General features: G+C 40.5%; 1 protein-coding gene across 1 annotated transcript in view; it reads left to right on the top strand.

Moving 5' to 3' along the window:
* The first annotated feature begins 335 nt into the window (after positions 1–335).
* Positions 336–12,446, top strand: part of RIMS2 (regulating synaptic membrane exocytosis 2) — a 443,432-nt gene continuing 431,321 nt past the window's right edge. The window contains exon 1 of the mRNA XM_058808280.1: positions 336–505. Within this exon, the coding sequence (XP_058664263.1) occupies positions 336–505 (170 nt within the window). The remainder of the gene's footprint in view (positions 506–12,446) is intronic.

The following is a 12,446-nucleotide window of genomic DNA, read 5'->3' as shown; positions in this document are numbered from 1 at the left end:
CACAGCGCTCCCGCGGCTAATCCTGCCCTCTCCCCTCTCCCTCCCCACCCCGCCCCCGGCCCTTCCTCTGCTGCCCTCTCCCCTCCCCGCTCCCCCTGCTCGCCCCCCGGGGCCCCTCCGTCCCCGTTCTCCCGCTGCCGCCGGCGGCCCGGCGGGTGGGTGCGAGGTCGGGGCTGCCGGGCACCCCGCCCCTCCCCGGCGGGGCCGTCATTAGGCTGCCGGTTGATTACAGGGTATTGATTTGTATGTGCTTCTCCCGGCGCCGGCCGCTCCCGCTGGTGCTGCTGGAGTTCGGGCAGCGCTTCTCGTAGCGGCGGCGGCAGCTCCTACTAAACATGTCGGCTCCCGCCGGGCCCCGGAGCGGCCCCGCCGCTCCTCAGCCTCCTCCGGCCCCGCAGCCCGAGATGCCGGACCTCAGCCACCTCACGGAGGAAGAGCGGAAGATCATCCTGGCCGTCATGGACCGCCAGAAGAAGGAAGAGGAGAAGGAGCAATCCGTGCTCAAGTAAGGGCGGGCGCATCCCTTTCTCGTCCTCCCGGGCCCGGAGCCGCGAAAGTCTCTCCTCTGGCCCCGGGGGCGGCACGGCCAGGGCGGGAGAGAGGAGTCGGGCTGCCGGGGTCGGGCAGGGGTGCTCGGCGCCGGGCGAGTGTGGGGCACGGCGGGAGGGACCCGCGGGAGCGGCCAGGGACGCGGCAGCGCTCGGCGCCTGCCTTAGTCGCGCTCGGCGGGGCGGCTCTGGCTCCGCACGCCCCGGCGCCGGCGGGAACCGGGCGCCCAACATGGCCGCACAGGTGCCGTCCTCACCCGGCGTGTTCCATCGGGAGGACGCGGGTGGGTCGGGGCGGCGGTCGGCGCCGCCGGAGGGGGCGGACCGGCAGCATCGGGCCCGGTGCCGGGGGCGCGGCGGGCTCCGCGCTGGCGGCGGCGGCCCTGCCGGGCGGAGCGGCACCACCGGGGCCTGGGCTCCGGCCGCCCGGCTGGGTGGGTTTGCCACAGCCGCCATCTTCCCCCGACAACGTGTCTGCCGCCCGCCCCCGCCCCGCTGCTCTTTCCAAGCGTGAGCCCCGGCGCCGGGGAAAGCAGGACGTCTTCCGCCTGCCCGGCGCGGGCGTGAGGGCTGCCCCGGCCCCAGCACCGGCACCGGGAGCTGTCCGGAGCGACCCGGCTCAGCATTTGGAGATAGTTGTCCACAGTCCCCCTGCCCAGCTCAGCGCCGGGAGCTGTCCGCAGTCCCCTGGCCCGGCTCAGCCCCGGCAGCTGTCCACTGCCACCCGGCCCGGCTCAGCACCGGCAGCTGTCCACAGTCCCCGGGCCCAGCTCAGCCCCGGGAGCTGTCCACAGTCCCCGGGCCCGGCTCAGTCCCGGGAGCTGTCCACAGTCCCTGGGCCCAGCTCAGCCCCGGGAGCTGTCCACAGCCACCCCGTTCTGCACCGGGAGCGTCCGGGCAGGAGCGCGGGGCCCGGGAAGCCCGAGCTTTCCCGGTGCGCCGTGCCCCGTTCCCGGGGTGACGCCGGTCTCCTTGCAGGCCCGGGGGTCCCGCTGCCGTGCACGGCATGGGTCACGCCCTTCTCAGTCGGCTGGCAGACACTGAGTAAAGTCGAGAAAACCGTTCTCCCTTAGTGATGGAGTAACCCCGCTGACTTCTAGTGGTTTAAAAATATGCAAAGCTACCGCTGTCGTGGATGTGACTTTGATGAGTGTGGTGAAGCTGAAGCTCTAAGTTCTAAGCGGGTTTTTTTTGTACCAAAATTCGCGTTGTGTCTTGGACATGTTAATTGCAGCTGGTCTTTCACACTCAGCACCTGGAAGCTGTCTTCTGGGCTTTAGTTGCTGACTTTGGAAGTCTGCTTCCAAGATTCACTGCATCATACCAAAAACTTCGAATATACTTTGTGTGACAGCTCCTAAATGTTGAGGAGATCTCCTAAAAACATTTCAAAGTCTGTTTAAAAAGGTTTTTTGTTGGATGAACATTCTGAAGCACGACAGTGTAATGTGAGCACTGGAAATAAAGTACCATACCTTCTTTTGTCACCACATCTTAGTGTCTTGCTCTACAGTTTGTTTGCTATTGGGATACTTTATTTTGAAACAATTTAGACTATTTTATTAAGTTACATGATATACCAAAACAAATGCAAATTTTTGTCTAAAATTTTTGCACTCTTAAAAATTATTAATAAAAATAGAAGTTCAAATTGGAAGCTGCAGGAATTCAAGGAATTAAGGTTTCATTTATTTTTATTAAATATATAATAATGGCATTAAAGTTTTAAAGAAGGCTCCTGTCAACTTTTGCTGTGGAGAGTATTATTTATGATCAAATGTGAAGTAAAACATCAGTACAATACTAGGATCAGCTTGAATGGTTAAACTTGCAAATGAAGAATAAACTGTTCTCAAGTAATGGTAAGGTAAAACTAACTTAAGAAATGAAGCAGAATTCTTTTCATTTGTAATAGTGAGAATCTTGGAAGCAGACAATGGGCAAATAAAAGGTCTTTATCATATCTTAGGATAAAATTTATGTAGGGTTTAGTTTCCCATTATGTCTCCCTAGAAGTGTCCTCTTGAGTTCTGTGTAAGCTACGAGGGAGATGGTAAGGTGTAAAGTTTATACATAAAGGATAGCCTAAAGCAGTGCTATTAGGAAAATGCTGTTGTCAATGGAATTTGAATAGATGGACCACAATATTTTAGAGGGTAGTGAGAAGTGAGCTGGTGTCAGATGAATAACTCATCAGTTTCATTTTTCTTAAAATGAAGTGTCTCCTTGAGCCATCAGGTACATGTTTAATCTAAAAATATCTACAGATTTATCAAGCACAACCCTCCACCAAAGTCATACCAGCATATTTATGTAGATATTACTGAGTTTAATTCTCTTTAGAGATATTTTCCTTCTGAGAAAGAATAAAAAAACCCTCCCATGTTTATATGAATGAACTACTGTTATTGCATAGAGATAAATATAGAGCTAAATCCTGCAGTCTTTGTTCAAGTGTAATTCTCCTCGAAGGCAAGCTTCTTTTGAAGTGGAAGGTATTTTTGCCTCAGCAATAAAATTGTGTCATTTCATCCCATGGAGACATATAGCAGGATTAAAAAAATGCTGAAAACAAGAGTTGACATTTAGAGATATTAACACAAGAACTGTTCAAATGTTGAAGAAAGCAGCAAGCATGTATTCCCTCTATTTATTTTTAAATCATTTATGGTGATTGACTGTCAGTATGAATGGCTACTCCCTGGGCTCTACTTCCTTTCTCCATTCTGTTTGTATCTTGTGTTTTTCAAATTCTTATGCTGTTCCCATCACTGTGGTATTTGAGCATTTTCCAAAAGAGCATTAAGTAGTGTGACTCACATCTGTAATGTGGACTATTTATTCTTTTCCTTTCACTCCCTGGGGTAAAGATGTGTGGATTTAAAATAGATACATAATTTCTCCTTATGCTTGTTTTACTCTTTTTGGGGAAGGGAAATACAGATGGTATTGAGTTGTAATCTGTAGCAACTAATAGTGATCTGGTCAGCATGAATTCTTGCCAGGATTTGACGGAACATGATGGCATGGAAAGCAGAAGCTTTCCAGATTTGCTCTGTCCTTTGGCCTGGTTTGGTCTGTGAAATACGCTGAGCCACAGTTGTGCACTGTGTTCCTGAGGTGGAGCTTCTGCTTTAAAAAGGATGGGTGGTAAACTCTGCTGCTTTGACTGTCTCTCTTCTGGAATTTTTGGGACCCTTGGAGTGCATTTTGAGTGTTATGGGCTAAGAAGTTGTCTTTTTGACAAGGTTATTGAATATATATTTTGCATAATATTTAATATGCATAATGTGTGACAGAGTGAATTTATGTCTGTACTCTGGGTGTAAGTCTTTGCTGTTTAAAGAGTATTTGCATACTTTCAACTTTTTTCTTTGTGGATATTTTACTGTCTTGGAAGGAGGATAGAATTTTTGATGATCACTTTTCCTTTAAATCATGCACATCCTTCCTCTTATAAAATCTGGTTTTATGTGTGTAAGCTTTTTAACAGATTTTAGACAGCACATTTCCTCCATACGGACTGACTTATGGGATCAGTCTTGTGCTTTTTTACTTTTAATTTGTACTTTATTTTTGTATCAAAGAACTGTGTTGAGAGAATGCACACAGGAATAAAAATAGACGTTAGGGTGCTGCCATTATTTATTAAGACTTCTGTTTCAGCCTGTGTGATGTGCATCTACACTTTCCTACTTGAAATATCACAAGTTTCCATCTCCTTTGCTGAGCAATTCTAAAGATAAAATGCTCTCCTCATAAAGTTAAACTCATAGCTCTGAAAAGACATGTATTTCAACTTTTCACAAGAGTCTGGATCAGTAGTAGACAAATTTTCCCAAGAAAAAAAATTTTAATGAAATCATCCAACTTTTCATATATTTGCAAAGCATTACAGGTTTACTATGAGGTCCTGGTAAAAGATTTCTTTAAAAAGTGTGTGGCTTTGTCAGCTGATTTACCTAAGAAAGGTGGAAACATAGTGGGCTAGCTAGAGGATGGTGGCTCTCTGTGAGCCACCACTGTCAAGCCCAGAGTGAACTTTAGGAAGGCACAACTGACTGCAGGCTCAGTTACTGTGGCAGGGATTGCACAGATGTGATAAAAATGGGGTAGCTACACTGAATGAAACAAAACCTCTGACAAACAAAACCAAGGAAGCTGGGCTTTGTGAGCTCTGTATGACACTGAGTGAGTGAGGTGTGGGGCAGGATGCTCACCTGGGGAAGAGGAAGCAATAAGTTGATGGCCATGACTCACAGAAGTGTAAATATCAGACTGACAAAGCTTTTGTACTATTTTATAAATAATTATCCTACTTTATAAATAATCAGCTCTGATTTACACTGTCTTAAAAGCATTGTATGTTTTGGATTTGGATTTCAGGGCTGGAAAGAAGATATATGTGGTGATTATTGATTTTGCTTTTGGAAAATGGAGATATGTATAGGAATTCCTAAAGTTTCTAGAGTAAAAGGCAAAAAGATTTGCTTTTGACTAAAAAGTAAACTAGGACTTCAGGCAATGTTAGTTATGTTATGCTCCCATAATTTTGCACCACATTTTGTCTGAATTCGGACTGCTGATTAGAACAGTTCATTGCTACACCATTCATAATTTTGCTCTTGTTTCTGTGTATTATAAAATCAAATATGGTCCAAATGACATTAAAAGTTATAACTTTATGCAGTATAAAATAAGTGATAGTGAAAGTTACACAAATATATATAGATATATATAGTTGAGAAGGATACTTGCCCTCTTTCCTGCCCTGCCAGGTCCTCTTCTCTTCCAACCACCTTATTCTGCTCTCTTTATAGTCTCCCCTTTCTTCTGTTTTAATAATTTGTGCTGCTTTTTGGGCCTCTCTCAAAGTTGTCATTGTTCCTTGCTCTTCACTCTTATCACGTGCTTAGACTGATGACAGATTTTGTACTGTAGATAATACTTGTCAGCTTGTTATGGCTTGTACCATTTGCTCTTCAAGAAGACTCAGTGTTTACAATTGTTCTCTAAAGAACCTAACTCACTTTTAGACACTGTCTACAAGTGATTAAAGTAGTACTTCCTCTTAGTGACTAAGCAGAATTTATTTGGAGATTATACAGAGTGCCAGTTACACTAATTATTTGGCTTGATAATTTTTATGTTGAGTAAAGTTTTAGAAGACTGCAATAATGCTGACATTCCCACATTCAGGAAGTACAAGGAGGATCAGTTGGATGTAGAAAGGCTTGACATCATATGGGGCTGAGAAATAGTCTAACAGATACAGGATTTAGTTAAAAAAGAACCCCCAAAATAGACATTCAATGCCAGATAGTATGTGCTTTCTACAGTCTTGTCAAATTAATATCTTTTTGCACTCTTTGAAAAAAAAAAGAGAAAAAAAACATTTAATTTTACATCTGAAAGAGAGGAGTGAAGATCATAATTTTAAGGTGCTAGGACTGTATCCTAGAAAGCAGTGACTGGGTGAAATGCAGTGGTCTCTGGAGGTGAGTTTAGGAGACTGAGTGGTCCATTCTGGATTTTGTCCACATCTCTGCATCTCAGCATCTCTGAGCTGGGTAACATTTAAATAACTGAGAATGTCAAATAATTGATTTTTCCATTGAAACAATGGTTAATTAGTGTATATATTGTAAGTGTCAAAATACACAGAAGTTATTGGTTACTGCAGAACTAGTGTAAAATGTGGTTTTACCCTGCCAGTGAAGTTTTAAAATACTTGCAACATATTCAAAGTTCCATAAATAAGAAGGAAAAAGTAAACTGATAGTTTGAACTTGCAATTTTAATCCAGTGGAATGGGATTTTCTTCAGTTTAATGCCACCCCTCACCCTTTTGCTTTAGTGGCTTCCTTCAAGTTTTGTTGTCATATTTACAGTCAGTCAGAATGCTAGGGCAGTTTCTAAGACCATTAGACCATCTTTTTCCAAGAAGGATTATTTTGGTATGATCTTTCCTTTTCCCCCAGTGTCTTCACTGATGATGCATTTTGACAGAAACTGGGGGAGATAAAATCCCAAGAACACCTTAAGTGAACACATTATGATCTCATCTATTCCTGTTTTACTGCAACAGGCATTATACATTAACAATGAGCTTTGAGGTGAGGATGATTTTTTAAGTTAAGTTTAGAACACAAGGGCTGTTTTAATAATATGTTTTACTATATCAAAGTTATTTGCTACAATTTACCTTAGACAACCTCATCTCTCTAGGAGTGGCCAAGTCTTTGTTTTAATTTAAACTCATAAGCAGGAAGAATCTCTTGAAATACTAGTTTTCTACAAATGGCATTTAAAAGCAGTTGTTGTTCAGGCAAAGTTATTCATATTATAAATCTGAAGTTCATATTGACCTATATTGTTTTCAATGCTTACTGAGTTTAGATCTCTTTTGCAGGACTACATGGTGTAACAGGAGGAGCTGTTACACCCTTGAAGTAACTCAGTTGAGGGTTTGTTATAATTTATTAATAAAAACAGTTTACACCAAATCTGGTAGTGCATTTGTAAACTCAGTAAACCCCAACAACTTCATCTCAGGAGCTATTTGTACTTCTGGTGATTCAGAAGCTGGCATGACCAGCTCTCAAGGCAGAAGATTCTGACACTTATTGTATAAAGTAGTGATTTGCAATTGTGAGACCCCACCTAACCAGTGAAATAAATAGCTTTCCTGGCCGAGGCAAGGGCACATAGCAGACAATGCACTGAATTCAGTTGCAAAATCAGTGCTGTGCTCAACAGCTGCTTCTGCATGATATCATGTGGTGGCTGTGTCCTCGTGTAGTTTTTCCAAGCTATGGTCTTGAAGCTGTGAAGATGTCAGTAAGGACTGACACTGTAAGAGTTAATGTGACAAACAGTAAGAGATTGTGTAGGGGAATAGCAGAGCATATAAGAAGTAAATGCATGTAATTTTTGGATAGTAAGAGTTCAAAGCAATTTCTGCTGGTTTATGTCATTGAAAGTGGCAGACAGTGTTTTTATAGTCTTGAGTTTAAGTATCAGCTGTCATCACAGTACATGCTTGCAGAGTGATCTCAGTTGCATTTTGATAAAGAAATCAAACTCATGCATTTTGATAGAGGAAAAGTAATAGTCATAATAGTTGACTTTATGTATCTGTATCTTTAGGAGTTTCTAAGTTTTGATGTGAGGCCATAAATAATATCTTTGACTTAAACTTTAAACTTTTTATTAAAAATATAGTGAGATATCCTTTTTATTAAAAATATAGTGAGTTTGTTCTAGCAGCAGTTAGCAAGAGTTGAACTCGTGTTTCAAACAAGTCTGAGTGCTTCTATTTTGAAAATTCATAAGAAAATCTTTAAACTTTAAATAACACATAAAGCCTATTATTTTCTTTGTTTACTGTCTCTATGGGGTTGGTTCTTTCTTCTTCTTTCATATGAGGTTGCGTAAATACTACCTGATGACCTATTCTTTATTTGACATTAATATTTTTAAGGTGAATCATTTCTTATAGCAAATATAATATTATATTTGTACTCAGAATATTTAACAGGTCATAACATCACTAGGTGTTCAATATAACGTGGCATTTTGGTTCTGTGTATTTTTGAGGGCAGACTTACTTTAGAATCTGTACTATCTTAAGCATACAAAGGACATAAACATTTTTCACCTTTAAATAAAATTGTGAGTTCGAAGAAGTTAACCTGTTTTGGAAAATGGTTTACAACCATCTTTTGTATAACTTTTCAGAAATGTGTACTCCAGTGTATTATCAAGAAATTCTTTTCCATATAGTGTTTATCTAACTCTTGGTGCATTTATACATTTTTCTGATTACAGAAAGGAGGAGTGAGAAGAAGTGATTTTAAAGCTGTTTAAAGCCCAGAGAACACATGGAATAATAGAAAACATAGCTGGTTGTGACCTCAACAGATCATCCAGTTCATCCTTTGCCTCAAGGCATGACCGGCTCTCAAGACAGAAGTTCTGTCACTTATTTGACAGAACTTATTCTGACACTTATTTGCATAAAGTAGTGATTTGCAAATGTGAGACCCCACCTAACCAGTGAAATAAATAGCTTTCCTGGCCGAGGCAAGGGCACATAGCAGACAATGCACTGAATTCAAGCTAAGCATCTCTGCAAGTGCTGTGTTGCCTATGTAGCAGAAAGTGAAGAGTGGGCCAAGCAGATCTTAGGGTAAAGCTCTTCTATACAGTACGAAAATTTTACATTTTTCAAATGATAGATTACTACTGAAAGGTGTGAGAAGAATGACTACACTACCTACTCAACCAGGGATGGAGGTTTCTTGAATTCCCTAGATAATTTGTCTCAGTTACTGAAAGTCCTTATCCTTACCACTAGAATTTCCCCCCTACTGTTAAACCTAAATCTCTTTCCTGCCATTTGCTGCTTGCTCTGTCCACAATGGGAGTGTAATTGAATCTGTTATTTTTCTGTTTGCAGCAACCCTTTATGTATTTCATAAATGTGATAATATCTCCTCCTGTGTATTTTCATTGCTCCTTTCTGTGGATTCAACAGGTCATATTTTCTAGACTGCTGACCATTCTTGCTGCTAGTCTTTATATATACTTTTTGACTGATTTTTTTTAAATACAGTGTCCAAACCCAGACGCATATTCCAAAAGTATGGGGAGAGCATGATGATAAAACTGTCTTGCATGGAACTCTTTCCTCATATAGACAATGTCACATGTGTTTGGGCTTTTTGTTGTGGTACATCACTTATGGATTCATGGTCAGCTTGTGATCTACTATCCTTTCACCATGCTTTTTTGCAGAGCTCTTGTTGAATCAGTCATTCCTCATTTAGTATTTTGAATTTGATTACCTCAGCTATGCAGTGTTTGTCTTTAGTGCCATTGAGTTGTATTCTGTCTATATCAGATGCCTCTTATGAATTTTGCATTCCATTTGCTTAAATAAAATTCACAACAGCCCTTGGAGCAGGAATGAGGACTTGCCTCTGGAGAGAGAGTATCCTACTCACAGAGATATTTGACGTCCTCGTGGCTGTCCATTCTCACTCCTGACTGCATGTTTGTATGCCTTCACTGTTAGGATGCAGAATAAACTTTTCCAGAACCCATAACTGGTTCAGCTGGGAAGTGAGAGCTGTGTTCAAATCTATTCCTGATAAAGGAGGTCTTTCACCAACTTGGAAATACACAAATGCTATATTATTTTGAGGGAAACAGTTGTATCTGCTGCCATATTTATTCAGTAGGTGCAAGATGTTGGTTGACTTACAAAAAATTTGACAAAAATTTGAGGTCCCAAAAATACATAATTATTAGGGGTTTAATGAAGATAATAAGATGGATAATGGAAGTGATTGTCCATACTCCTGATTGAAAAAATCTACTCACACCATTCTACATACCGAGGAGTTTTTACAGGGGAGAACCACCACGGGCATCAAAATAAATCTATCATGAGGTGTGAGTCCCCACAAAATCAGACTTCTTTAACTTCAGCATGCATAGAACTGTTCACATAATGAACATCATTGCCTCAGTTTTGATATCTTTTTAATTTCCACACTACATTGTTTAAAGCTTGGATTACATTATTTGAGTCCAGAAATTCTTTGGGGCTCTTCTGACCAGATCTGAATACCTACAGAGGGAGACATCCATTTCTGAAATCACTTAGGTTCAATTTGAAGCAAATGGAAATAAAGAGGTGCCTTTAGAATGTGATCCATCTCATCTTAAATTAGACATTTCAAATGGGCCAGATGAATTGCAGAGCCTATTTCTGGCTGTGGGCTTAAAAATAAGATAGAGTGAATATGTCAGATGTAGAGGTCTATCTCACAGACTTCTGGAGCTAGGTCAGTTAAGTCTGCCTTGCAGAGAGTAACTCTTCATCATATACTTGGTCTTGTAAGAATGCCATGGACACTTTGCCAGCTGACACTGATGTTTATGGTTCCCTAGAAGCTGTTTGTGAATCTACATATTTTGCTTATATTTCTATCAATTATTAATTAGGATATGCTCATTTATCTATAACTTTACTATTTGAGACTCACTGCTGGGAACCTGAGTATGCTTCCCTTCTAGTCCCTGGTTATTCTTAGGATTTGGTAAATTTTTATACTGAATTCAGAAAGCCTTTGAAGAATGAGATCTAAAAGAAGACCTTGGAATATAAAATCTTTCCAGCATGTGGGATTAAGCATGCCCATCATCAAAAGAACATTGCAAAAAAAACCTTCCAATGCCATTCCCCAATAAGAATGACTAACAGATATTTTGAGGTAGAATCTCATAGATTAAGCTAGTCAGATTGCTAGATGGGAAGTCACAAACAGGATTTGTCTACTACTTGTAGGATTAAAACAATGTAACATTAATACCCAAAGAAAGCTTTATAAACTCAGTTTGACAGTTTCTTTCCTTAAGTCACACACCACCTCTCTTTTGCTATGTATTGTTTTAATGGGATTTGTTTAGCTACTGTGTATTTACAAGCTGATAAGTCTCTTTTGATGGTAGGGTGTTAAAAACATACTGTTGTCCTGCTATGCATTCTGAATTCAGCATTTACTTGCTTTGGAAGTCTTGATAAGCAGGTATCTATGGAATATGTTGTATGGTGTTTAAATCAAACATATTTTTGCTGAATCAGGCCCTAAGACAGTTTGGGAGCATGAGTTTTGATTCAGCATGCTTTCATTAATTTGGCTAGTCATTGTGATTATGATTCATTTCATTCTGTGTAACCGACTGCTGCACAGTAAGTGACAGCTGAACTATGTATTATCCAACAGCTGGAAAAATAATATCACTGTCACTTCTAGAAGGCTGAGGATTATGCTTTTATCAAACATATATTTTTTATTAAAGTTGAAATGCTTCAGGAAAATATAATATTTTTTCAAACTACTTGTAACATTGCAGTAATGAAATGATGAAATAGCATAGCAAACACTATGAATTTAAAATTAAGAATTTAATTTTATTCTATGGATAGAATGAAGCAGCTTGTTCTGGTTTTTATTAATGTATTAGCTTTTTGGATTGGTAGTAAAGTTATTCCTGTTGATATTTTGGTGACAGTCTGATTTACATATAAGTAGTAACTCTGATGGGCTAAGTTTAAGTGAATGGTAAATATTTCTGAAGTGTTGATATTACTTCCATGCTAATACATACTACATCAGAAGACATTTCAAGTGAAGCAGTAATTCTAATTTCTTCGTGGAACTTTACCAAAGATTCCACCAGATTCTAAAGTTAAGCAAAATCCCAATATGATTGAAAGAAAACTGTATTTTTACCTAGTATCCATATTTCTCTTTAAAAACGGTAGCTTCCAAGTTTAAAAATATGTATAAAAATCCAGATCTATTTTTTTCCTGCTCTGTTTATGGTTCATCTGAAAAATTGGTGTAGAGGATGCTCTGAAGGCACTGGGCCAAGAAAAGGTGCTTTCAGGGTAGAGTACAGAGAAAGTACTTGTTATTTGAAAGCCTTGAATTCTGTCTGCTTGATATATGAAAATGCAGGTGGCCAAAGCGGAATGAAATTGCATGTGCTATAGCTGAGCACTAATGTACATTTATGTTTTTTGAATTTATTTAGACAAGGCAGAAGATAAGTGTTTTTAGCTACTGTGTAGAGTTTACATGAACTTGTCTTCTGCAGAATTTTCAGAGTGTTCTTGTCTAAAATTTGGTCTGAGTTATATATTCCCAAGCTTTCTATCACACAGATATTCTCATGTATAGAAGAAGGTTTTGTTTGGAGAAAGACAGAATAAACATTTAGTTAGATTTTTAACTTTTAGTATTTGTTCTGCACAAAGAAGAGTGATAAAAAGGATAGAATTAGTCAATGATAACACTGTGTCCTAACTTAATGTCTCAACAT

Source organism: Ammospiza caudacuta, chromosome 1, assembly GCF_027887145.1.
Source record: "Ammospiza caudacuta isolate bAmmCau1 chromosome 1, bAmmCau1.pri, whole genome shotgun sequence".
Lineage (NCBI taxonomy): Eukaryota > Metazoa > Chordata > Aves > Passeriformes > Passerellidae > Ammospiza > Ammospiza caudacuta.
Note: the sequence above shows the minus strand (reverse complement) of the source record. Positions and strands in the feature narration are given on the sequence as shown.